Genomic DNA, 27,685 nt, shown 5'->3' on the forward strand with positions numbered 1-27,685 from the left:
AACAGTTATGAAGCAATAAATTATCTTTTCCATTGATTAAAAACAAGGGAAACATTGTAATAGAGAGTTTAAGAGATCAAATGAGAGAGTTATAGGCTATCATCAGCTATCTGTCCATATTTACTGGTCAGCTGTCAATCAGATTATCCATAAATCCTTATGGTAATCTCTTTGCTATTGCATATCAACACGCACTGCTCTTTATCCCCCCCCCCCCCCCCCCCCACCACCACCACCACACGCCCACTCTCTGTTGATCCATGTAAATGTGTGCAGCGGTGATTCTAGTCCCCCGGCTCCCGGGGAGATGAGATAGAGCACCGAGGAATCAACATGCTACAGTTTTGTAATGTTTCCGTGCGGCTGACTCCAGACACCTTAAGTCATGTAAATAATGAATCAGATGATCCACGCGTGCAGGAGATCGAGGGGACACGCTGACATATGGCAAAGCGAATGAGGCATGCTGACTCTCTGACTTACTGTCTTCATCTCTTTTTCGCACTCAATATCTCAGCACAGTCCCACCTTTTTCCTTTTCCTCCACCACCTCCTCCTCCTCCTCTTCTTCTTCATCCACCTCCAGTCCATACTCTAATATTTAACCTCCTGATCCTCCGTTGACCCTAACTTTCCTGTGTCCACTTATCCATCATCCGTCCATCATGAATACCTCAGAGGAGGAGGAGGAGGACGCATTGGGGAAAGAGCGCAGTCAATGAATTAAACAGGAGGTGCAGTGAAGAAGGTGGAGTATGTTGGACAAGTGGATGTAGTCCCCAGCTGTCTGCGAGGCTGCTCTCTGACCTCGAGGAGATAAGAAAGTTGGGAGACCCTCAGCCTTTGTGGTCCAACAGCCACTGTAAAAAAAAAAAAAAAAAAAAAAATCCACCTCTCTCCTTCATGAATTATTGAGATATTGGCCTACAGCCTCTAAAATATACAGGAGGGTGGTCTGTCTCTCCTTTCCGATTTCACATACTCTCTACCACGTCCGTCTGTCTATCTTTCTGTCATTTTCTCCTCCGACTTTCTACTTCCCTCTCTCTCTCTGTCTCTCTTTCCTTTCCCCCTTCTCATTCAGATTTAGCCTCTTGCGCCAGTGAGATCGTAAATAAGAAGACAAACAAAGCAGAAGAAAAAAGAGGAGCAGCACAGAGAGACAGTTTGTTATTCAGATCATATGAGGCTTTTTCTTCTTTACTTGAAGAACCACTAACCAGCTGTCATGAATTTAAAAGTTGTCAGGGATAAATTCACGAGTTCTTGTGTTACATCAGATGCTTGTAATGTGCACAGCAGTATGCTGGCCCTTGAAATGAGACAGAACTCTGGTCTGTCCATTTATCTTCTTTGGGCTCTTGTTTTAGTTTTTTTTTTTTTTTTCTATTGTCCAAGGCACGCTGCTGCTTACTGTGTTTCTCTTGACATGTCTCTGTATGTGTGTGCGTGTGATGCGTTTGCTCGTGCATGATTATATCTAAGGCAGTTGGCTCCAAACGCGCTGCCCAGTGCAGAATCCTAGCCATAACAAATGAACGGAGGGGAAAAAATAAGACATATGAAAGAAAAGCTGAGCAAAGGAGTGATTCTCTTCTCTGGCTGGTGGAGATCTGTATTGTAAGCAGTTTCAGCTGTCAGCACTTCTTTGAGCTACCTCAAAGGGAGGAGGAGGAGGAGGGGAGGGCGGGATGTTGTAGTTTTATTTTCCCCCTTTTGAGGGTTCCTGTTTATTTGTACACGGCGCTGTTTATTTTCGCGGTTCATTTGATATCAGGGTTTTTTTTTTTCTTCTCGGAGAGACAGACAATGCAGAAGGGAGAGTGGGAGAGATGTACAGTACTGTAGTTTCAGTTAAAGAAGAAGTTGTCAGGCTGCAAGCCTTGGGGTGGGGCTAGGGAATAAATTGTCAACCGTCCCCTTTCTGCTTTTCAGGCCTCCAGTGCCCCCCTACCCCCACACTCCCCCCGTTACTCCTCCGACCCTCCCTCCCTCCCTCATTAAGTATTGATGTGGGTAGCCATACTTGCCATCTCAGCCTATTAATAATGCATGGCAGGTGCTGTTGATGTGGTCTCTCACACTGAGATTGAGAGAGGCAGGAATGGCAACACTGTGCTGCATAGTATCTACAGCACAACCTCCGTCACACGGCTCTGCAGCTGGGGGGGCCTGCGTCTGCCCTGGTGAGTTTATGGCAAGCTGTGACAGCAGCTTGGAGATGGATATACAAGGTAGCATCTTACTCAATATCCCGGAGCTGTTTTTACATAGAAAACTGCCTTTGTCATAAACAACTGATGGATGAGGGTGGGATAGTGTATGAGCCTTGTCTGCCACTGCCGTTTTATTTGTGTTATTTGTATTTGGTGTTTCGTTGAAGTAGCTCTTGCTGTACTTTCAATGGTAGACAGCTGCTCTTTCACTAGCCCATTTGTTTCTCTCTGCCTCTCTTTATCTGCATATACAGGTTCTTCCTCAAGTTCTTCCTGAAGTGTAACCAGAACTGCCTGAAGAATGCAGGGAACCCTCGAGACATGAGGCGTTTTCAGGTGAGATGCAACTGTCTGCATTCAAACAGTATGTCATGTACAGTCAACAAGGACCACACTTCTTGGGACTGTCTTTCAGAATTTTTTTTGCAAGGCACCAGACATGGCAGCAGCATCCTGCAGTTGAAGAGGAACAAAGCATTTACAGTGTCTCTCTCACATATATGCGCTCTGTGCTATCCCAGGGATAAATCCAGAGAGAGAAAAGAGCATAGTGTGTACCAACACGACAAAAAGACAAAGAAAACTCCCACAAAATACTAGAAATGTCAGTTTTACACCAAAAATATCTTTGCATGAACTTCCATTGTATCTGCAATTGTAAAGAAACAAAGCATTTACTCCTTTGCAAAAATGCTCTCTGTTATTCTGCAACACCATGAGCCAGTTATGAAATGCCCCATACATGTGTTGCAAGCTAGACAACAGCCTTGCAATAAGCATGCCTCCGTAAGTGTCTAATTAGTAGATGTATGCATAAAAATGAATTACACTTTCAGTGCAAATATATGGACTTCACACTTAAAGTAGATATTATTGCATTTTTTATTACAACAGTGGGTCCAATAGCTACATGATATATCACTTGTAGTGATAACCCACAGAAAAGTTTCACCAACTCTGCAGTTCACTTCAGCTCTAAAATATTTTTGGTATCTTTCAGCTCATTGTTTTGGTTTTCTGGCCCACAGCTTTGCTATTCTGGTTCCCTCTCACAACAGTTCTACACTACACTAGTCATTTACGGCTGCAGCAGGCAGCTGCTTTCAGTGAAAAGGCTCTAAAAAGCCAATTGTGCACTCGTGCACGGCACCTCAGCAGAAAGCCCAAGTTAGTGACAAGCTGGTGAACATAGCATTTAGCAGCTAAAAACGAATGACGAGCTAACGAAAAGCCAAACTAGCCCAAATTCAACACATACATGAAAGTAAAATAAAATAAAATAAGTGGGTTACTTCCTGGGTACTAATGCTACGTCAAAACATATTCACTCTCTTAAAATTGTATTACCAACTGTTTGGTCTTAGAAAAAATATGAAATATGGCATTGGACGTGTTAATGTGTGTTCCATTCAAAGTCAAAGCAGGCACTGAGATTTTACGGGAATTCATAATGCCCTGCGTGCAACAACATACACACCACTACATATCTGATTTGTAGGTGTCTGTATCAGCGTGAGGCTTATTGTGGTTTCATGGTTTCTCAGGTGGTTGTGTCGACTACGGTGAGCGTGGAGGGTCACGTCCTGGCCGTCTCCGACAACATGTTCGTGCACAACAACTCCAAACATGGGCGCCGCGCTCGAAGACTGGACCCTTCGGAAGGAACACCGTCCTACCTGGAACATGGTATTAAAGGCAGGAACAAAACACCCAGGCTCTCTCCCCGACTTTCTTTGTCTTCCTCACTTTCTCTCTGTCTGTTCAACTCCCCCCCCCCCCCCCCCCCCCCCCTTCCCTCCCTGTCTGGCTCTGCACTCAACCCCTCCTCTGTCTCTGCTCTATCCCTCTCAAACCTGCTCTCTTGCCTTCTTTCTTATCTCTCTGCTGCTTCCTCCCAGATTCTCACTTTCCTCTCTTGTAAGGTTTCTAAGTCGAGCTAAGAGAGGAGAGAGTGGTAGCTAGTGAGTCTCTTGTCTCTCCCTGGTGGCTTGCTCCCCTCAGGTCTCTGCCTCTGGGCCTTCTACTCTGCCTTGCATAAGCACTATGTGTCTTATGAGGTCTGTTCTGCTTAAAGCCAACACTGGCTTTATTTCCTCGGAGACCTGCTTTTATCCTCCAGCCCTCCATCACTCCCCATCCCTCAGGTTTTCAAACACACCCATACACACACGAAAAAGCCCCTGCGCACACATACACTCCCCCGCATGCACAGTCAGACCCAAACCTTTAATACTTCATAATGACATGTGCGCATGATTTAGGAGCCCGTACTGATTCCCAAGTCCCTAATCCAGTTATTTTCTCATTTCGATTTCCCAGACATTGAATAAGAGAAACATATTTTTTTTCTTTGAGGAAAGTCAACCTCAGGGATGATAATGACAAAAAACTAAGAAGGGATTTACATGATGGCCTACAGTAGATTGCATTAAGATTGAATGTTGTGGTTAAGTCTTTCTAATGACTATTCTCCAGAGGTAAGGTGGACCACTTGTCCCTGCGACTGGTCTCACAGACGATTAGAAAAGTTCACAAAGACGGGACATATTGGAGACGTCAGCGAGACTTGGATCTTACATGGAAAGAAGAGTACACACAGTACGCTAACAGATGTTCCCCGTGTCAGAGAGATTTGTTTGGGAATTTCCTCTTCTCTGATTTTCTATTCTCCTGATGACTGGGGTTGGAAGGAGAAACAACACAAGTGAAAGAACAAGACAGAGGGGGAAATGGAGAAACGTAGACGCGATGAGAGGAAGGGGTAAAAGTGGATGAGAGTATAAAGGAAAGATGAAATGATAACAAAGAAGACAGAGGTTTCTTTTCTTTTACCAGTGCGTGTTGAGTTTGTGCGCAGGATACACAACTTTGGGGGCCCATTTCAGGCGGTAATAGATGAGCAGCGCATAGAGTTGAACAGATGGCACGGAGGAACACCCCAAAGTATAATCCTATCACATGGATTCACGTTCCACCATCTGGTTAATCCACGCGCACACACAAACACACACTTCCACGCATGCACATGGAGCGCACATAATATCAGCGACTGTGAAAAAGAGGCATCTTAGGCCATGATTACGGCCACAGATTGCTGCTTGGTGAACGCTGATCTCTGCAGGCGTATCAGGGGGCTAAATATCATTCCAGCTTGTTGGGGAGGATCAACAGAACAGGGAGTCAGGCAAAGAGCAAAGGCTAGGCTTCAGGGAAAAAAGTCAGCCTAGTCTAAAGTGGATTATGCCGCTTTACAGAATTACAGCATGTCTGACAAGCTGCATATCTGTTAAGGAGAAGAGATTTAGCCTGTATAAACATGTATTTTCCCAATGCTGTTCTTTTCTTCAATCACATCCAGTAATCTCCAAGTCCATAATACCAACAGATAAGGTCAAAAAGCACATTGAATACCAGATATTGAAAATGCGGTTTATTGTTGTTATTCCATGTACTTTGTCTGATAAGACATGAAGAATATGTTTTAAGAGAAAACACTGAAAGCTTATGAAATACAAATATCCAAGCAGGAGCTGAAATGACCCTGTGTGGTCATGTGCTCCGTGGCCAGGCGCTGAGATAGTTACACAGATATATATGAAACAGACAGCTGAGCAAGAGCTAAGTGTTTGCTTAATGAGGGCGGCGTATTCAGAGGACAGAGCTACTGTTGGCTCTGCTCTGCTCCCCGGTCGCGTGGCCTTTGATCAGACACTCAGCACACCTGACATTTACACGCCTGCACGCTTTGCCACGTGTCATAAAACAAGCGCACCGCCGCTGCCCTCACACACAGGGCAGGGGTGATGTTTAATAACGGGGTGCGTATAATCACTCTGATTAGTATTCCTCGCTCGCCCCCGACCCCTGGGAGAGAGGAGAGAGGTGATGTGTGTGTGTGTGCGAGAAAGAGAGAGAGATGGGAAGAACAAGAGAGGACTGTACAAGGTGCCAATAGCAAGGACCTTTATGGGCTGTCATTAGGTTAGTTAGCGTCTAACCTATTTTGTCTATGAATTTTGCAGCAACCCCCAGCATCAAAGCCATCAGCCCCAGTGAAGGCTGGACCACAGGTGGCGCTACCGTCATCATCATTGGGGACAACTTCTTTGACGGCCTGCAGGTCATCTTTGGAACCATGCTGGTCTGGAGTGAGGTTAGTCACCTGGTCTCCTGAAAGAGCAAGTGTATGTACTGATGTGTGCATCGCAATCTTGGTGGCCTTGGGCCTATTTAAAACCAGGCAATGTCTCTTTGGGGCCCTTTTCACAAGCTACGGCCTTGGTGTGTTTATATGTATATATATATATATATATATATATATATATATATATAGACAAGCTAAAGGTGAGACCAAGGTCTCTGCAAACCTTTGTCATTATTTCATTTCATTTTGTAGACTAAAACGTAATCAGGTCACAACACAAAAAAAATGAAAAAATAATAAATAGATTAGTTAATAATGATCATTAATTGCAGCACTACTATACACCCACATCAAAAATATTTTACAATCTGAACAGCCTGCTTTCTCATTTCTCTCTGTAGCAGGTCTTATTTTTGCACATCTCTTTTCAGCTCCCTTCCTGTCTTTTATTATGTTACTATCTGCCTTCTTGGAGTATGTGCACACCGTACGTTATGGATCTCTTTGTAAGGAGCATCTGCCACATGACTAAAATGTAAATGTAGTCTATGTGTGAAATTGAAGGTCAGTGAGCGCTGCAGCTAAACAGCTTTCTCTTTAGTAAAGGAATAATTCTATAAAAAGCTCTTATATTATCTCACTGCGAGGTGAGTGGGGCCAGACAATGGTACAATAAAAGCGTAGCTAAGTGAGCAATGAAAGGGAAAGTTAGAACAACACACATGCGCACACACACACACACACAAGGCACTGGCAGCAGCATTGATAGCTTTTGAGCGCTGCTAGCTTTGAGTGCTAGTTCACTATAGCGTGCAGAAAAGGAGCACTCTGTGAGGTCTCATCTGCGTTTTGTCTTGTTACCGTTTTCCTTCAAAGACCCTTCAGCATACACACACAGACATACATGGCGAGCAGGCTCATCAACCACACTAAGTGAGCCTGTTTAAGACACAGTGGTGCTTTAATGTGGCTAACGGCAGCTAGACATCCTCAGCTGACAGACACAGAGACGGGGGGAGCACAGATGAGCATATTATATGTTTGCTTAGACTGTGTAATAGACGTATGCAGAGGAAGGTAGTGTTTTATTCATAAACAGATAACTGCTTTTGAACCCCTCTTACAGAGCTCATGTCAGCAGTGATAACCATCCTAAGCCGCACAGTGACATTGCCTCAGGCTACGAGGCCACCTGAGGGCTTTAGCGCTAACACATCATTTTCAGGCTGATTATACAAAGAAAGACAGTCAAAAGCTGCAAAGGAAAAGGTCTGAGGCAAACCGAGAATAGTCCCCTGAGCTCATGTTTTGGATATGAAGTTTCATTGCATTAATCTTTTTGCCCTCTCTGGCTCTCCATAGCTGATCACCCCCCATGCCATTCGTGTGCAGACTCCACCCAGACACATCCCCGGGGTGGTGGAGGTCACGCTGTCCTACAAATCCAAACAGTTCTGCAAAGGCACACCTGGACGCTTCATCTACACCGGTACTACCTGCACACCAACACTTACTAATAACACTAAGGATGCATTTTCTCATGCAATTTTCTCTAAGATACTCTAATTTTCTTCAATCAGCAACTTGCCTTTAGGGCCATGTAAGAAAAAAAGCTATAATCACATATAAAAAAAAAAAAAAACACTTCGTGACTTTCAGTTTTTAAGTTTCATTAGGAGTGTATATTTGCCATATCTGCTAGAAGTAACCTGGTGCAGTTTGTAAGATGTCATTCCCTCTACACTGTTTCTGGAGGAAAATGTGCATGCTAAACAATTTAAAATTCAATAACAAGACTCAATAATTCAGTGAAAAAAGCCCACTGATCAGAGGAGGGAAAGTGTTTGCCCTCTTTTATGAAGCAGGTGAAGGTCAGGGGGAGGTTTAACCTTTTGATTAGTGGGATTATTGAGATTTAACCCTGTCGAAGGCGTGATTCACAAAGGAAGAGGTTCACGAGGAGAGTGTGGTTTTCGACGTTGAGTGCAGGGGCATGAATAGCTTGAGTGTTACATCAGAGCGTATTGGTGCAGAGTTATAGCCATGCGGCGAATAGAGCAGCAGTGAGAGTGAATGTGAAGCAGTGATTAACCAATGCGAGGCCACAGGTCCCCTAGGAGATTGTGAATCACATAAATCTGTCTGTAATCTCAACCACTGATAGATTTAGGCTGTAAGCCCCGGCTGGAATTGCCAACATTTGACAAAATCACAATCAAGAGAAAGCGTGTGCGTCATGTCACCGCCGTGCATTTTCTGCATCTTGTGTGTGTCCTAATTACTGTGCATGGACAGAATCCATGTCCAAGGGTCATAATTATGACTCGGTGTTTGTGTACTTACAGGAAAGGCTATCATAGGCTGCCTGTGTTTGTTTATACGTATGTGTGAATGTACTCCAAGCGCACACATGCACATTGACAAGTAACTGCATTACCAAGACAGAGGGCAGATGGGTGAGCAGCCTTTGCCATGCCAGAGCTGTCCAACAGCCTGCACTCTGCCAAACCCATAGAGCTGTGTGTATATGAGTGTGTGTAGGTGTGTGTGCAGCCTTTTAATGTGCCAGACATGTGGGAACCGTATGCATAAACACCCTATCTCTTCCCAGCCCTCCACTCTTTCCCCTTGTCACATTCACTTATTCAAAACTTGCTTCTTTGGATGAATTCATCCTCTCTCTCCGTCCTCTCTCTCTGCCTCTTGGCTTCTATGGAGGCACATAGAAGAATCTCAACAGGTGAGAAGTAGCAAGAGGTCATCCGCTGGGAGCTGAACACACACACACTGTGCTGCTGCTAGCCAAGCGCTGGCACCTTCACGGTGACACAGTCAACCGTGTCGAGGCATAGATCCCAGCTCTACTCTTCACACACTTCACTTCAGCCACTGCTCTCCACCCTCAGCGGGTATTTGTACCTCTCCCATAGCTCTTTATCAGACCCCCCTTTTTTATTGTTCTACATTATCCTAGCGAGGAAGAACCTTGCTCACATTTGGCATCTTGAATGAGAGGCAGAAAACAACGAGAGCATGAGCAGAGTATTTAGAGCAAAAAAAAGCAATTGATGAGAGTGGAGAGTGAGATGAGATCAGAAAGGGAAGAGTGGAGGAGGATGGGAGAGAGGGATGGAGGATTACCATGGGCCATGTTGCCCTCCTGGGTCTGTTTGGCACCAGTTTGAGCCCAGTTGCCAGTGGGTACTAATCATGGAGGATTGGCAGCACTGCGTGGCAGCTGGCAGCTAGCACATACACACACACACACACACATCAACTCAGCACCGCACTCGCAGACATGCATATACTCATATATTACTTGTGCACGCACGATCACACACACATGCGCTCACTGAATTACATTGGGGACAGCTGGCATTGCTAATCAACTTCAGCTGAGGAGAGGAAAGCGAGCAGCTCACAGACCTAATTAAGTCACCACATACCCAATACTGCTGCTACTGCTACTTTGCAAACACACCCAACACACACAGGCACGCACGTGCACATACATACACACACACATACACATAACCTGTCTATAGGTTTACTACCCCAAAGTCCTCTGTGTGATCATTGATACTCCACAACCGCACGCCACTGAACGGAAAAATTTCAGCCGCAGTTCAGGACAGCGGAGACAGGCAGGGGACTTTTGGTGCAGAGGAGATTCAGAGAGAAGCTATTACAGTAATGTGTCCTCTGTCGTCTCTGAGGACTCTTCTGCCATTAGACTTCAGAAAGCTCCAATTAGACTCATCAAAGGCAATTAAGCTCTCCACTGATAAGAATAAAAGAATGTTTTTTTTTTCATTCTCTGCTCTTCCTCTGTCTTTTTATCCCCTTATCCCCCTTCTGTTCCTCTCTCTGCCCTCTGCCTTACCCACCTCTGGGGCTGAGAGCTCTCCCTAATCTCTCTCCCTCCCTCTCCCTCTCTCTCTCTCTCATTATCAGGTCATTGCCCCCACCCTCCCTCCCCTGTACAAATGCATCTCCATGTTTGGTTGTGTATCACCTTTTACTGGATTGCTGTCTTTGTAACATTCATCAGAGAAGCTCTCCCTTTTCTTTTCTCCTTGCAATATAGAGTGATAATGCTCTCTGCCACTTGGGCTCATGTGTGTGTGCGCTTGTGTGTTTGTGTTTGTGTGTGTGACACAGGGATGCTGGTCATAGATTGGGGGAGTTGATGAATCACCCCTGTCGTTCAAAAGGCAATCCCTCCCTCCTCAGTATGCAGCCTTGTCTGCTTAGTGCTTCTGCTACAGCTTCTGCTGATATTAAAAGGCTCTGCCGGCTCACATTAAGGCCGGCACCACACGCACCGACACGCATCCGCACACACGCACGCACAAACATTAGGGGTAGTTTTTCAGCACTGAGTGCAGATTAGGTGTGTAGGAAACATCACTCAGTTGCAGTGAAGAGCGAGGGAAAGACAAAAGTCAAGAACAGAATTTAAACCAGCCGGGATGCTGCTGACATTTCTCTCCGTCTCTCTCTGCCTTCCTCTGTGCTCCAAATTAGTTTTAGGAGTGGAGGAAGGACTGTCATTTTATACACTACACAGACACTGAAGTGAAACACAGATACCACAGTAAGTGTTGCAAGCATGAACATACTTTGTAAAGTTTTGATTTATTTTAGCCCTAATTTAGCTATTCACACACACTGAGAAAGATTGTTTTGCTCAGATGGTGCCTGAGTACTTCAGATTAGTAATAAGTCTGATGCTGTTTGTTTTGGTATCATGATGTTGATGCAATTTGCCAGAGAATCAGCGAGGAAATCTATTGCCTATTTTTACAGACACAGATATGTTCTGCATTCATATGCACATTTGATGCACCTACACTCACGCATGAGCACATTCACACATCCACACGTCACAGACACACAAATGCAGCATGGAGTCATCTGGCAATAAAAGTGGGGTGCAACGACGAGCTGGTCAATTACTCATCTTGCTCCTATTTGTGAATGCTGTCTTTTATTGAGCTTGGGTGGAGGCCTGCTGTTGATTAAAACGGCTGGTCTCCAGCTGGAGACAGGGCCAGCTGAGATAGCTGCACACACTCACATTTACAGCGCACAGTCTTAACAGTGAGGAAATTCACACCTCTATTTGAGATTGAGATTAATTTTCTGCACCATGTGGCTTGTCTTCCCTCTTTAGCATGCTCCGTTCTTATTACAGGAGCATCTGGTCCATGATGATGATGTAAATGAATTTCGAACGTGGATTATTTTATACCCTGCTGAAATGAGCAGCGTTCACTGGGGGAATGATTTCTTATGTTTCCTTATATCTTAATTCAAGCGTGCGCTTTTCCTCCAGATTTTCAGAATTTGCATTTTCCCAGTGAGGATCCGTGCTGTCAGGTATTGTTAACTGTCGACGTGCACTTTTTGCAACACATAATTAGAGCTTAGGTTGTAGTAGCATCCACACCTCCATTGATTTGTAGAATCTCTTCGTGTCCCCCCCTCCTCACCATCCTCTCCTCCTCTCTCAGCCTCAGCCTCAGCCTCAGCCTCTCCCTTCCTTTAGGAGCAAAAAGCTCTACTCATCTGTTTTCTGTGTATGAATTTCCAGCCATGCATTAGTCTCCCTGACATGTTCAAGCGATGCTTTATTTAGCTTGTCGGATTCTGCAAATAAACGCAATCTCGGGGTTTATGGAAAAATGGATAAAAATTAGATTGTAAGGTATTGATCTGGATTGTGAGTAGTCAGTGGGGGTGTTGTATGTGTGTGTGTGTGTGTGTGTGTGTGTGGTGGTGGGGCGGGGGGCAGCTCTCATCTGTGTGGGGAAGGGGGGGAGAAATGAAGCCGTAATTCAGGGCTATTGAACCCCCTGCCACTGGCGGCATCGATCGCTAGGCAGCGCTTATGAGATCACACCTGAGCACTGGAGACTGCAGAGGGGAGGGAACGAGGGGGAGGGAGTGAGGGATGTGAGGAGGGAGAGGGGAGAAGAAGGAGTAGAGTGAGAGAGAGAAACAGAAGCTTGTGATATGATCGGCTCCTTACCTACTGTCTGCGGGCCTGTTAAGGTGTTAACATCAAGGCTCAGAGCCAATTACCTAACCCTGCAAGTACACTGTCCGCTCACTGCCCCCCCACTGCCCACACACACACGCACAGTGTTGTGACACAGGAGGAGAAGGAGACACGGTTACTGGACACTTACTGTAGTTTCCCCTCCTCCTCCATCACTCCTACTCTCTTGTGTTTCCAGGACGACTCCACCATACTGACCTCTCAATTATCCCTCATCCCCCCACCTACTCTTTGCCACCCAAACATCACCCCCCCCCCCATTATTCCCCCCTAAAGCTCATACCTCCAGCACCCCTCCACCCTAGCCTCTTCTCCTACCCCCTCACCCCTTCATACACACTCCCCCTGCGGCTCTGTGGGTTATTATAGTGAAATATGAAGCGGTGTGGATTCTAGGCTTCATGAAATTTCCATGAGCATTGATCTGATCTGATGTGGGTGATTGCTAGGTGAATCCCTCCAGTCCAGGGCTGTTGCTCATCTATTCATTTATTTATGGCAGTTATGTTTTACTGGCTTTGATTTGCTCTTCTGGAGAGCGACAGCTAAGGATTATAAATATACCTGTATAGGAGAGTGTGCTTTGAATCCTGCAGTGTACCGACACAACACTCCTCTTTCGAGGCAGGAGAGTTTTTTTTTCGTCTTCTTCTTCTTCCAGCACTAATTCTTGTTGTGAAATGTGAGATATTGAGCATCGATATAAGAGCATAAAACACCAAGATAATCCCCAAAGAGACACAGTCAGGTAGTTAGTGGTGCGCATTGTCCCCCACATACTCCTCCTCTGGTTTATGGTCCTTGAAAACGAGCAGAGACAATATCACTTCCTCTCTCAATTACCAAAATTGTCTCTTTATTTGTAATAGGGGGTATCTCTGTATGTCTTGGGGTTTTTATGCTATTGTTCACTCGAGGCTCATTTGGCGCATTGTGGAGAACTGATAAAAAATTCATCATAAAAACAAGAGTCGAGACGAAAAAAGAGGATGTTGTCGGAACAATCCCCTCCTCAGACTGCAGGCCTAATCCAGGGCAAATCCTCCTTAAGGCTTTAGAGATCAGAGAATAGGGAAGTAATGTCAAATATTTGTCCTCAGAAATAATTCATTGTTTATTTGTTGCATGTGATCATCTCATTGTTTTGGCTTATTTTATCAGTGGACCAGCTGGCCTGTAATGTGTGTCATTCTCCAGAAGTTGAGCCGGCCTCTGGCGTCTTTACTCCTACTTTATTTTCTCTGTACTGTCTTTGCTTCTAGCTATTCACCTTTCCTTTCTTCCACTCTTATGGATTACTGGAACGGTCCACTGGGAGAGCTGTCCAAATACGTTTGTGTTGCCAAAACAGAGCATCACCAATTCTCGCTCTTTGCTCTCTTTTGGTTTGTGTGTCTGAGCGAGCGGCTCTGGAGGAGCCATGGTGAAGTCACTAGAGGTCCAGCAGGACAGCTTGTGCTCATAGCCTCTAGGGGCCTTTTTTCTGGGGGCCGCCTAGTCAGCCTGGCTGCTCAGATGTGAGGCGAGCAGGGCATCAGCCCTCAGGAAACGTCCAAGCTGCGACCCACAGGGGAAACAGACGGATGGCACAGACACATACAGGCAATCCTCACGCATAATGGCGCCTTCTCTTTCACTTTTTACACACATACTAGCACAAATACACACATGTTCAAGCCACATACACAGATTCAAACTCTGTACAGAAGCAGCATCGTATAGGCTGGAGCCCGGAAAAGTAGTCAAGACTGTTAGCCATGTATGTGCATTGACTCCCCAGGCAACCCACAAAGAGACACGAGGGGAGGAGGGTAAAAGACAGAGAGGAGAGAGGGAGAGTACATTAGGAATGAATTATGTGGAGAGAGCACTTATCCAACAATCCTCCTCTGAAGTGTTTGTACTATAAGCCTCAGATCTTCATTGTATTTATTCTAATGTTTAAATATTCATGGTAAATCTTCTCATATTCAATTACCGTAGCACGACCACAGCATGCAGAGAGAGTGCTTTCTCCCTGCTGCCTGGATGATCTGACTGTGTGTGTGTGTGTGTGTGTGTGTGTGCGTGTGTGCGTGTTTGCATGCACATGTGAGTGTATGGGACTGTCACTACGTGTGTGTGTGTTTAGCTTGTTCCCCGGAGCGATCAAGCCTTTGTTATATTGGAACCAGGCTCTGTAATTGCTTATATTAGTCGCTGATCAACGCAAGACCACAGGACACACACACACACACGCACACAGGCATGCACACAAGCACACACACATACACCGTGCCTGATTCCTGACAGTCTTTTTATTAACCACCAAAGCAGGCGACAGAAAGAGATTCATTACATCACAGGCAAACAAAGACACACACCAGACTTAATAGAGAACACCCACATTTTCAGCGTGTTTAGTTTAATGTTGAAATATTCATGTAAAACCTTGCTTAATTCAGTCATTTCTACCGTAGGAGAGAATCACTTGTTTCTCCTGCTGTATCTCTCAGTTGCTGTTGAACAGTAGGTGTTTTCATTACTGAGAATCAAGCATTAAATGTTTTTTTCTCTTTCTTTTTTTTCCTGTCTCTCTTTCCATTCGTGCGTAGCGCTGAACGAGCCAACAATAGACTACGGCTTCCAGAGGTTACAGAAGGTTATCCCCAGACATCCCGGAGACCAAGAGAGATTACCCAAGGTACAGTGCCTCCACTCCCCTCTTGTGTCTGTGCTCATGCTGGTTACCACATGCAGTTATTTTATTGGAATTTATCTTAGTAACACTGGTAAAGAGAGGTATTGACAACTTCTAGAGTTTCATAGCATATATGGATATACATGGCACAAGGGCAGCATGACCTCAGATACAGAGGAATGACTGTGTGCTGCAGACAGTAGGCTATACATGACACTATGCAGTATGCACATAAACATTTTATCATATGTTCATGGTCATTTTCTGCTCAAACAAACACTTTATTTGCATAGCGGACGCACAAGCAACTCTATTCATCTTTCCACTGAGTATAAGGTCATTTAGACTGGCAAAGTTGGAGAGGAAAGGGATGGATGGAGGGAGGGAAAGAGGGAGAGAGGGAGGAAAGGAGGTTGAGGGGAGAGAGGAAGAGAGAGGCAGAAGCAGGTTAGGTGATCCATCATAGCTGTCCAGTCTTACCTCCTGCTGGGTCAGTGGATCGAAGTCAACCCCGGGTGGACTTTATTACTTCCAGCACACACACACACACACACACAAACCGGTACACACACACACATAAACACACACACACACACACAGAAATGCACATACACACAAATCTGCGCCTGTACGTGCGCACATACACACACACTAAGTAGAGGGAAGTCACCATGAGGCAGAGATGGAGAGCCCAGGTAGATGCAGAAGGAAGATAGAGAAATCACTTGTCCTCGCTGTGTGTCATGTCTGGTGGATACAAGACTTGTCCTGGTGAGTTCTGGTCTTTAGCCTATCAACCCCCTGTATCTCTCGAAATATCTTTGTATCCATCCATCTCTTTTCTTCTCTCCTCTTCCTCCCTCACTCTGTGGTGTCTCTTTCTCTTCTAAATGAACAGCGGTAGCTGGCAGGCCCGGTTGTTCATTTCAGCTCTATTGATTTGTGCCTTTATTGAGGTAATAACAGTTTGTTGACCACACTTCTCTCAACTGTTGGCCTCAGTCATGAAGGAGAGGGGCAGGAGAGGGGCATGAAGTGGCAACTTGCCCTACAAATGTCCATTCATGGCAACCTTGGCAAAGCCTCTCTGTGGTTGTTCTTCATTCAGTTTTAATAAGGATTAAATTGATTGGGAATATAATGTATTCCATTCTAGTGGCACCTTCTTCGAGGGGATTCTTAATGAACCCACACACACACACACACACACTGAGCAGTGAACAAGCAGGATATCTGCCAATGCCTGTTCTATCCCCGTATGTTGGGGTAATGGTCCAGTGTCCAGCTGAAAACAGCCCCCATACCGTGCTGTGGCAGATAGTCAGGCAGTCAGAGTGAGGAGGGAGTGCTGGGTAGCTCAGGCACAGCCAGACTGCACGGTGTTTAGCTAAGGCTGTGGTGTAGCTGGGGGTCTGGGGCTGGCTAATGAGTGACCGCCCTGCCAGACAGGGCCAGGCTCTGCTCTGGATCAGGTTCCCCTTCCTGTTGACGTCTCTGTGGGCCTGACTTTACGGGAAGAGACCCTGCGCCCAGGAAATGGTCTCCCCTTACAGCAGCAGAGCTGGGGAGGCAGCGCGGCGCTAACCACATTTATCTGTTTATCAGAACGACTCTGGAGCGCTGCCTAATCGCGTTTAGCTACTGGACAGATCCCTTTGCTAACGAGAGACTGATAGGTACAGACAGGGCACAGGACCACGAGAGAGTGATTAATAGAGAGAATGGGAGAGAAGAAGGAGAAGAGAGTTGGAGACGCGAGTGGAGATCAGAGATGGAGATGCACAGACAGGTGGGAGTACAGGTCTGACAGGCTATGAGACTCATAGCTGGTGCAGAGGGAGGCAAAAAGAAATGTTATAGATGAAGTGACTAAGTTTTCACGTGTGCTCCCTGAACACCATTACACTCCAGCTGCTGATCTGTTTGTGTCCTAATGCCTCACACTTCCCTCATTTCCCCTCCTCTTCCTCCTACCCTCCCTCCCGTCATCCATCCATCTACCTATCTAGCAATCCCTGGGAGGCACGGGGAGTCGAGGAAAAGCAGAGAGAAGGAGGCGAGGAGCGGTGCATACATACTAAAGAACCACTTACCTTCCTAGGGCCTCTACATCTCTCAATCACCTCGAGCAGGCCTCCTTTCTGGTCTCCCCTCTTTCTGTCTCCCCCCCTCCTCCCCCCACCTCCCTCTCTGCCTCCCCCAGATAGTGCTAGTAATGGGAGGTTAACACAGAGGCAGCGCTCCCATTATTGAGTGAATTTAGCACCTTGGACAGCGCTCTACAATCTTTATTGCTTTGCTGACCCTCTTGTCATGTCCTGGGCGTGCTCGACAGCCTCCACATGTGCGTGGCTCCGTGTGCGGTTGCGCCTCTGTGTGTGTGTGTGTGTGTGTGTGTGTGTGTGTGCGTGTGTGTGTGTGTGTGTGTGATATGAGGTCTGATTGAAAGGCGGTGTGTCACGGAACAGAGAGCACACATGCTCCAGGGCTTGTTCACAGCGAGGGATACACTCAGGAGGGTATAACGCACAGCGTGTGTGTGCGCGAGTGGAGGAGAAGGAGGGAGAGAAAGAAACGAGGGGAAGGTTGGAGGGGAGGGGGCTGCAATTTTCTGGTTGTCGCGCCTCCAGCATATATCCTGGCCCCGGCACATTAACTTTTAAAAAGGGTTTCGTAGGGCTGTAGGTGTCTACATCACACACGCACACACATATAACGACTGCCTGGAGTCACACACTCATACACTCGGGGAGAGAAAAGAAAAGAGACAGAGAGAGGAGAGAAAGGAGGGTAAGTGGTAGAAAATGAGCGCGGAGAAACACTACAGAAGGATAAATGTTTGATGTGGGAAATTCCACTCTGCGGTTTTCACCACATTTATCACACAAAGTGGATGCAGGACTATTCACTTGGATCATTACCAGGGTTAATACAGGGCAGGAGACGGGTGTGTCCCAGCTGACGACGGGAGTTGTATAGCCGTCAACCTGATGATATGTTGTGTTAAATGAGATTGATGTGTGACCGTGTGCGGTGGATTCATGATCCGGCAGTGACAGTGGGGAGGAGAAGACGTGGAAGATGGTTGACTGATAAAGAGATATAGGCTCATGTTTTATTCACAGATAACAGTATCTTACCTCTGCTCACCCAAACTGCCCGGCTAGTAACAAAGTGCCGGGACAGGCCCATTTCTCTTCCTCTCCCTTCCTCTGTCTGCCTCCTTCCTCTCTTGCACCCTCTGTTCTGCATTCACAGCATAATGCAACACGTGAAATGTAATAAAAGTGACTGAACTCTTTGAGCCGTCACACTCGTGATGAATCCCCTTCCTCTCTCTGTGCTTGATTGTAGGAGGTCATCTTAAAGAGAGCAGCAGACCTGGTAGAGGCTTTGTACGGGATGCCTCACAATAACCAGGTAAACACTCACACACACACAAAAAAAAAACATGCACACAAACATCAATATCTTCCCTCAGATGAAATTATGTTTGTGGTTCGGACCACTGGCAGCATCAAAGGCGGCGTCTCCGCTGGCCCTGCAGCACCCTGCTGCGTGCAGGCAAGATGTGGGACCGGCAAACACACACGTGGGAATAAGTTAGTGCTTTTATCAGCTCGTATGTTGAGGAGGAAAGGAGGAGAAGCACAATGGAAACTAAATGCAGGGGGAGGAGAGGAGAGTAGGGAGAGTGCAGAAGCCAATGAGGAGGAGGAAGGAGGAGGAAAGAATGGAAACATGAAGCAGGGAGGAAGAGGCAGGCTAAAGATTTGATGAGTCTGTTAATGAGGCTTTCCTCCATTTACTGGAACCAATCCCACCACTCCCAATGACCACTGATAGAAACCACTCAGCCTACTAGGTTTACATGCGCAATATCTCAAGTGGAGATCTAGCATTCTTGAGAGACCATAAAGCCTGCATCAAGGGCATATTTTCTCTTCTTCTCCTCTCTTCTCCTCTCTTCTGTCCTGCCTCTCTTGCTGACCGCAGCTCTTTTTTCCTTCCTCATTGTCAGGAGATGATCCTGAAACGAGCGGCAGATATCGCAGAGGCCCTCTACACAACAGTGCCACGAGGGCACAACCAGTTAGCCAGTCTGGGCAGCGGCTCCGTCCATGCTGGCATGATGGCCGTAAACTCCTTTACTGGGTCAGAGGTGGCACAAACAGCCAATCAGGGTGAGCAAACAATTAGAGTCTATAATCATGGGAAATGTGGCGGGGATTCAGTTCTTCTTTTTTTTTCTTTTTTCTTTGAAAGAGGGATGATGGTAAAGATGAATAGTGCAACAGGGATATTTTATTTTTCAAGTGGGAAATTCAGAGAGGGTGATTTAAGACCATGGAGAAAAGAAGGAAGATTTTGAAAAAGGAGGACAGGAGGAGAAGGGAGAGCAGGAGGAGGAGGGGAGGCGGCAGTAGGAAACAGGGAAAACTTGAGACGAGGAAAGAATGAAGGTAAGAGAGTGAAGAATGGAGAAAAAGGGAGCCATGGATGGAGTACGATGGAGAAATATGAGTGGGTCCTAGGGGTGTGTATATTAGACTGGGGTCGGCCCCTGTCTGACAGAGAGAGATGTGGGTGCAGTCAGTGGTGATTCATCACATGTATCAGGGGAAGGAGAGGAGAGTGGATGGACCAGCCTCTGGATACGTCTCAATACTTCCAATGAGCCTCCTCGCCTCTTCCTCTGTCCTTCATCTTCATCTGGAAACATGTGAAAACAACAGATATCAGCTGCATGACTTCTGGCCTTCTGTTTCCAGCTCATAACAGATGAGGAGGGGGAATTGGTGGTGCCTAATTATCAAGAAGGAGGCTACTACAGCGGAGAAGTGCAGCCCTTGTTGCACTAGAGAGCAGAAATTCCTGATGTTCAGTTCCAGCTGTTTTTTTTTTTTCTCCAGTGTCAGCGCATTGGACCTGAGATGTATATTTATAGTCTTCTTCTTTCCATCTTGTCCTCTTTCTGTTCACTGCCCCTGTAAAGCATAAAGGAGAAAAAGGTCCTGTCAGAAAGACTGGCTTCATTCTTTATAAATTACAAGAGAGCTGCGGAGGCCTTTTAGTGTTAATTGCCTTATCAATATATCTAATTTTGGAGAGGAGCCAGTAAGGTTAAAGGCCTCTTGTTTCAGTGGTTGGATTGCAGCTAGTCTCTCACATATCATTCTTCCTCCGCTCTGTTCATTGCTTTCTCGCTCTGCCATATGCTGTCTAAGATTTTTTGAAAATTTCTTTTGGCTTTTATTGCTATGTCCATTAGCCGTGAAGAGAAAAGAGTATTTGGCAGCATTGCATGTAGGCTTTCTTGTTTGGTTTTGTCTGCCATCTGCTCTACCTCTAACACCTATTCTCTCTCCGTCTCCCTCTCTTTCCCTGTCCATAGGTTTCAGTAGGAGTACAAGCAGTGTGTCCCCTCATGGTTATGTCCCCAGCTCCACTCCCCAGCAGAGTAGCTACAGCTCTGTCTCCACTAGCATGAATGGCTACGCTAACTCTGGCATGGCAACCTTGGGCACCTCGCCCAACTTCCTCAATGGATCCGCGGGCAACTCGCCCTATGCTAGTGAGTAAATACACCACGTCTTAGATCTGACACCAAGAGGGGATGATAAAATCAAGGCACACAAAGCAAAAAAGAAAAGAAAAAGCCTTTTGAAGATAAAAGAATAAGCATTTGACAGGAATTGAGAGTGGGTGGTGGAAATCAGAAGTGACACACAAGGAGAAAGTTGTGCAGTTCAGCTGGCTCATCTGTTTCTTTAAGAACAGAGCCAAACGCAAATCCCCACTTTATTGGCCATGGGAGCAGATCACCTAGCCCCCCCCCCCTCTCCGACACACACCCCACCACCTCTGCTCACACACATACACATTCACCCTCTACATTAAAGACCCTTGATTAAATCAATAAACTAATTGCTAGAGAAGCAATTCCATTTCAGCGCTTTGATTCCTGGGTGTTAACAAGTATTTTAACAGGCTCATCGGCCCCACACAGACACTTTCAATCAATGGCCGCTCGGCCTGCCTTTGTAGGTCCAATTTTCATTAATTGATTAGTTAGGCCCCTTCATAAATGGATTATGACTTTATTGCGAGGATTTGTCAGGAAGAGCCATAAAAGCTAAGTGTTGGATAATAACAACAATAAAGGCAGAAGCAGATATCAGAGGGCAGGTGAAATATGACTTGGTTGATTGTAAAATCACTGAGGAGGAAAATGCTCTTAGTGTATTAGCAGACAAAAGACAAACCCAGGAGAAGTGGATGGATGGGATGATGTCAGAGAGAAACAGGATTCTGGCTGTGAAAATAACCTTCTGGTCATTTTTCTCTGTGGCAGTCTTACGATTGTGATGTACAGCAGGTGGCAACTTTTCCAGCAAATAACAAATTATATTAAGCCATATAATGTCAGTACTTCAAATTTAAGGCTTTAAGACCTGGTCACACCAGCATTTAAAACACCAGAATTCTTCTGGAAAATCAATCTGTCCCTGTGGAATCGAGGTGATCAGTGGAGTTCAACTATTGGGCCATTGACCAGTAGCAAGCAGCCTTGACAGTGATGACCTTTGAGGGAAGGGATGGACCATAGTTTGTGAGCTAAGAGTGACCATAAAGTTGGATCCAAACTTTCTGTGCCGAGTATAAGCTTCCCCACAGCAAAGACATGGTTTACAGACAGCTATGAGACAGGAGTCAATCTAAGTCTTAAAACTGTGTGAACTTATTGTCCCATTAGCGACTGAGCTGATGAGATTTTTTTTTTATCACTAATTTACAATTAGCAAGCTTGCTAGCTCATGGAGCTTTTTCCTGCTCTTCAATTAAACTGTTTATCGAATGGAATGAGGTACAATCCTGAGATCAAAATACCAGAGGTAAACAGCTCACTACAAAATAATAGACAGTTCTGACTGACGAGAGGCAGCATGTTCTCCGCTGGTTAGCAATTAGCTGGCCAGACCAACTAGCCCTATGAATAGCCCCTACATCACCAAGCTTCTACAACCACATATTTAGCAAAGCCACAAAGATGAAGTTCACTGTAACCACACCTTTAGCCTTTAGACTATGACACTGATTAGAAGGTTGGACATATGTCCAACAGCTGATTAAACCATGTTTAAGATGGCAAGAAAAGTACAAAGAAGCAGTGATTACTGTCAGTCCAGGGTTGGATTTTATTGAAACCACCTCCTCTAGCTGTTAGAAATCTCTTGCGTGATTATCTTTGTACCAAGGTAACTCTGGGAGAGGCTTGATTGTAAGTTGCCCCGAAAACAAATGACGGGAACGACACCCCAAGTTAGTGAGGAGTTGTTTATCGAGACGCTGCACTCCTTGAGCAACAGGATGAGTCATCAAAACACACTGATCAGAGGGAAAAAATGCTTTGGGATGTTTTCAGCGCAAGTTTCCGACTAAACACATTTTTCTCTTAGCTATGGAATATGTAATTGCCAGGTGATTGCTTAACAGCAACAACAACGAAAAAAATCTGAGCCAGTTGATCTGAGTCCAAAATATTATCCCTCCTGCCATCATCCATTGACCAGTCCCTTTCTGTTCGTCCCGTCTGCCCGTCCTCTGCCCTCGGCCCTCTCTCTAACCTCATCTCCCCCCTTTCCGTTTTCATCTTTCCTCCCCATCACTCTTCCCTGACATGCTCCCTATGACCCCCCTTAACCCCCCCTCTTCCTACCCGTCTCTCTTCCCTCAGTCGTCCCGTCAAGCCCCACCATGGCCTCATCGACCAGCCTGCCCTCCAACTGCAGCAGCTCCTCCGGCATCTTCTCCTTCTCTCCTGCCAACATGGTGTCCGCCGCCGTCAAGCAGAAGAGCGCCTTTGCCCCTGTCGTGCGACCCCAGAACTCCCCTCCGCCCACGTGCACCAGCGCTAATGCTAACAGCCTGCAAGGTAGGCTGCTTAACAGGTGCCATTTATTTGCATGGATAATGAATTTGGAGCTTTTATGTTTGGTTATATAGAAAAAGATAATGTTCCTGTCTATACCTCTTCATCAAGTTTTAATCCTGCTTTTCTTCACCTCCTTATTACAATTTCTCACTTTTACTCCCACTTCTTCCTCTGATATTCCTTTTTTCTTCCTCCTTTTCACTCCCTGTTTTTCCCTTCTTTACCCTCCTTGAACCTCTCCACTCTCCTTCCTCGCTGTAGATCAGTCTTTTGTGGACTCTAGCAAGTACTCATCAGCCAATGCTCTGCAGGGCCTGGCCTTCTCCTGAAGTATGTTATGCCTCTTTCATTTTCTCTTTAGCTGTTTCTTTCCAAGCCACACTATCCCACGCTGCTCATTTACACCACCAGCTCATCCTGCCCTACCTTTCCTTCTCTTTTCTGTTTTTATTTGTCACTCTTGACTCGTCAGAGAGACACGCCACATGTGTTCCATTTCCTGTTTTCACTTCCTGCTTCCTGCCTGCGCTCCAGTGGGCGTCTGTGTAGGGAGGTGGCAGGTGGGGGGTGTTATGCCACCACGGGTCGTTCTGTTCTCCCATTTCCATCGAATGCAGCGCGGGGTCTGTTCGTCTAGGCAGGATGTTGTATGGTGTTGAGATCCTGAGAGAGAGAAATGATGGATGGGAATCTTTATCAGAGCCCCAAGCTAAGCACTTCCTCACTTCCTCTGTCAGCGTTGATGAGCGCTGACCATGATGACCCAAAGGCCATTGGCCACTGTGCACCGATCACACACACACACACGCACACACACATATACACTCAGCCAGAGACACTTAGGAAATAACCAGGGAATTAGTGAATTGAAGAGAGAGGGGAATCAATGGGCAGCCAATATGTTATATGAAAAATTCCTCCCTGTGATGGCTTCTGTGTAAAAAGAGGGGGAAGGCAAAGGGAAAGGGGTGAGGGGGGTGAGGGGGGTGTGGGGGCGAGGAGGAAGGCAGAGCGTGATATAAGAAGGTAAAAATGTGAATAAAGCTCCCAATGAATGGCTCATGGATTCCATTTCCACGTTCAAGTGTTGAGTGTAATTTCAACACCTCTGTCATCCCACATCAGTGCGACTCTCTCTCTCTCTCCCTCTCTCTCTCTCTCTCTCCCTCCCTCTCATGTTTGAATTATGCTCCATGATGCACAATGGCCTTACACAATGTAACTGCTAACAATTAACAGTGGCAGCTCTTGCATGATGCTATTCAGAAAGCCTGTGAAAAGTTGAATGATGTTGTCGCTGTGCGCCAAGTTAGCGGCGCAGCGGAGAAAAATGTTTTGATTTTGGGGCCTCGGAATGAAGAGATAATGAGGGAGAGTAGTCTTTGTTCGCCAGATGCTGGAGCACATTTCTGTTATGTGACTGTTGTGATGACAGATGAAACCCAGCAATCACATGACTGACCTCTCTCTCTCTCTCTCTCTCTCTCTCTCTCTTTCTTTCTTTCTTTTACACCCCCTCCACCATCTTCCTCCCCCTCCTTTCCCACAAGCAGCGATTCCTGGGATGATCGTTCCACCCATGTAGAGGATCTGGGATAGCTGGAGATTTGGGAATGTTGAGAGGAAAAGACACAGTAGCAGAGTCTGGCGAGTCTCTGTTATGCTCCGGAGCTGAACTGAAGGAAGCCAAGATAAGACGCAGGACTCTGTTAAACTCAGGCCTTTCCATTGGGATATCATCTGAAGGGATAGGGGAGGAGAAAAAAAAGGGACAACACGAACCTTTGTGATGTTATTTCCCCTCTTGGTTGATTTAGTGTAGCTTCTCTGACACCGCGTTGGATGGAGTGTATAGAGACTGATAGTTTACCCACAGTGTGACACTGACCTCATGAAAAGAGCATTTATTTATCTTTATGTTTATGCCTGTAAGGTTTGGGTTTGATTACTGGAGGCCCCACGCCGTCTTGCAATCCGTAACTCGCACATACAACAGTGAAGTGTTGGTTTGGCCATGAAGTTTACGTAACCTCTGTCACAATAGAAGATGCTTTCCTTAGCTCAGCCTGCTCGCTAAAACCACATAACAACACACTGGCCAAATGGAACTAAGGTCAGTGACACAAAAAAACAAAGAAATACAGAAAAGAACAAAATCAACCCTCAGTTTTGCTGCTAATTATCCCATAAATCTAAAAGTGGTCTAACAAAATCGCCCTGTGCTAATTCAACATCAGAAAACATGCCTTTCTTTTTCTTTTTTTTTTTTTCCTTCATTTGGTTTGTTTGTTTGAATTTTTAATAAAACTGTGAGGATTGAGCTGTTTGCAATATGCTTTTCTGCTTGTCATGTGAAGAAAAGGTGATGATTTAGCCAAAACTGACATTTTGTCTGAGATTTTAGTGAAGACTTGAAAAGCCAGAGGATGTGTGCGTCCAGCCAGCACTGTACTGAAGGAGTCTAGCAAATATCAAATTAGAATAAATGCGTGATATATGTGATATATTTTTGTATATAAAAAAAAGTTGAATTTTTCATTTGACGTTTCTTTTCTTTTTGCGATAGCTATAGTTTGAAATGTAAACATTAAATGTCTTAAGGCAGCTTCTCAGTACAGAAGATAGATTTACTGTGTGTCGTCAATATCTCATCTGCTAAACATGAGAAACATGGATTTGGATACAAAAAGGGGATTCCTGTAAAATATCCTATAAATAATGTATTTATCCCTTGTATTTGTACATTGCCTCTCACCCTCGTTTAGTTGTGTTGTGTAAGTTTAATACAGTAAGTGAACATATTTCACAGTGTTTTGTTTCATTATTTACTTGTCTCTCACTATTTAAATGTGACTTTTTTATCTTTTTTTTTTTTGGGTTTGTTTTGTATGTTGATTGTTTTGCATCGGTATACCATGCTTTCATTTGATGATTCAAAAACATGCCATTGTCTATTTTTGTATTATTTGTAAGTTAATAAAAATTTTCAGTTTTTTTCCTTATGAAAATGTTTATTGTATGGCAAAAAAGTAGCATCTTATTCAGAGTATTTGGTTGAAGTAGATTTTTTAAGAATATATACACACATTAATATATACTGTAAATCTATATCTTTTGTTTGAACTCTTCGAGGCTTTCAGATTGATACTGTTCTTGAACTGATAATATGCATGGGTTCTTCTCTTGAGTGACACTTTCTTTTTTTGTGTGTGTGGAAACCAAGAGAACTAAGAAATTGCTCTGTGTTTTTCTTTCTTTGAGTTCCTCTTTTCCCCCCCTCTGTTCTTTCTTTTCCTATGTTATTTATGCCTGCTTGCATACTGTATCTATATACTCTTGATTTTTTTCTGTCACTGTAATCTTTACCAGCAGTCTAGATGCCTTAACAATGCAAACCCATTCTTCATTCAATCACGTGTACAGTTTTCTACCCTCACCACAATTGTCTATTGCCACAGAGGAATTCATGGGAACTTGGGGACAAAGCACAAACCCACTCTGTTTGGTGGTGAAGCCAGACTAGAATACAAAGAGCCATAATTCAACAATCACACACACCCCGATGTACTATAATACTACAGCAATGGCACGCTTTGAAGGACAGCCGACGCTGCGAGGCCCGTCTCAGCTGTGCTCATTGCACTTTAGTGTTCACAGAAACACTTTTTTTGTAGCGATTATGTAGCCTTTTCCGATTAATGAAATAATTTCAACCGCATGATGGTAATATTTTTCATTAACCACAGGATCACAACAGTTTGACAACACAGAGCTGTGTTAATTGTAGTACAAAGGGGCGCACGGTGAAGACGAGCACTCTCACAGCACAATTTTAATCTCACACATGGAGTCGTAGGTCTGACTCCAGTGTCGGACAGTCGATCCCCCAGTCCTTCTCTCTCTGTATTAGCCTTTGGACAATACAGCTTCATTACAAGCTAAACAGAACAAGAACAAGTGAGGAAGCATGAAAGGGAGCTCCTTGGCCCCTCAGCCATTTCTGTAGTCTTTTCTTTGTGTCTGCCGTGTGTCTTCAAGCTGTTGCTGGACAGAGAATAGGGCTTTTCTCTCTGCTTTTCTTTTCTAGAGCCTGGTTTTGTTAAGTGGGTAGAAAGGACCGTTTTAACAGAGGCGCCTGCTGACAGACGAGTGTTTTTCAGGCACTTGTGTGCCTGTGCTGGTTGGGCCGGGGCGGGAGGGGCTGCACCATATCTGTTTCAAATGAACTACAGAGGTCTGTTGTCATACAATGGCTTCTTTGTAAGCGAAGTTCCATCCTGATTATGAATATTGGTAATGGGTGACAAAGTTTTGTATTTAGGTAACAAACAACAAAAAAAAAGATGCAAACCAAATAGCTGGTGTCTATTTTTTTCCTCTGTTTTGTCTTTGACTGCAAATACACTGAACAGCTCTATGATATAAGGGAAGAAAAAAAAATTCTACTGTATAGATTGTTATTGTTTTTGATGAAAATTGAGCTGTAAGATAACTTTTGGACTCTCACAATGTTGAATTAAAGTTACCTCTTGTCTGTGACTTTGTCAGTTGTCATTTTGTTATTTTTTAATATGAAGCGTTTCGGATCCTCGTAACATAAATTTAGCTTCGCTCAAAGTCGTGAAAGACAGAGAAAGAGTTTTTT

General features: G+C 45.2%; 1 protein-coding gene across 5 annotated transcripts in view; it reads left to right on the forward strand.

Moving 5' to 3' along the window:
* The window catches only part of ebf1a (EBF transcription factor 1a), a 52,946-nt gene extending 27,036 nt beyond the window's left edge, over window positions 1–25,910 (forward strand). The window contains exons 7-17 of one of the 5 annotated variants that reach the window (XM_041944852.1): window positions 2,471–2,552; window positions 3,761–3,902; window positions 6,239–6,369; window positions 7,723–7,849; window positions 15,019–15,107; window positions 18,459–18,524; window positions 19,126–19,288; window positions 20,500–20,679; window positions 22,843–23,040; window positions 23,302–23,370; window positions 24,594–25,910. In XM_041944852.1, coding sequence (XP_041800786.1) covers window positions 2,471–2,552; window positions 3,761–3,902; window positions 6,239–6,369; window positions 7,723–7,849; window positions 15,019–15,107; window positions 18,459–18,524; window positions 19,126–19,288; window positions 20,500–20,679; window positions 22,843–23,040; window positions 23,302–23,369 — 1,246 coding nt within the window. In that variant the 3' untranslated portion in view covers window position 23,370; window positions 24,594–25,910. Of the gene's footprint in view, window positions 1–2,470; window positions 2,553–3,760; window positions 3,903–6,238; window positions 6,370–7,722; window positions 7,850–15,018; window positions 15,108–18,458; window positions 18,525–19,125; window positions 19,289–20,499; window positions 20,680–22,842; window positions 23,057–23,301; window positions 23,371–24,593 lie in introns of all 5 variants that reach the window. The other 4 variants (XM_041944853.1, XM_041944854.1, XM_041944855.1 and 1 more) reach the window with 4 other exon arrangements.
* Window positions 25,911–27,685: the final 1,775 nt, after the last annotated feature.

Source organism: Chelmon rostratus, chromosome 9 (genome assembly GCF_017976325.1).
Source record: "Chelmon rostratus isolate fCheRos1 chromosome 9, fCheRos1.pri, whole genome shotgun sequence".
Lineage (NCBI taxonomy): Eukaryota > Metazoa > Chordata > Actinopteri > Chaetodontiformes > Chaetodontidae > Chelmon > Chelmon rostratus.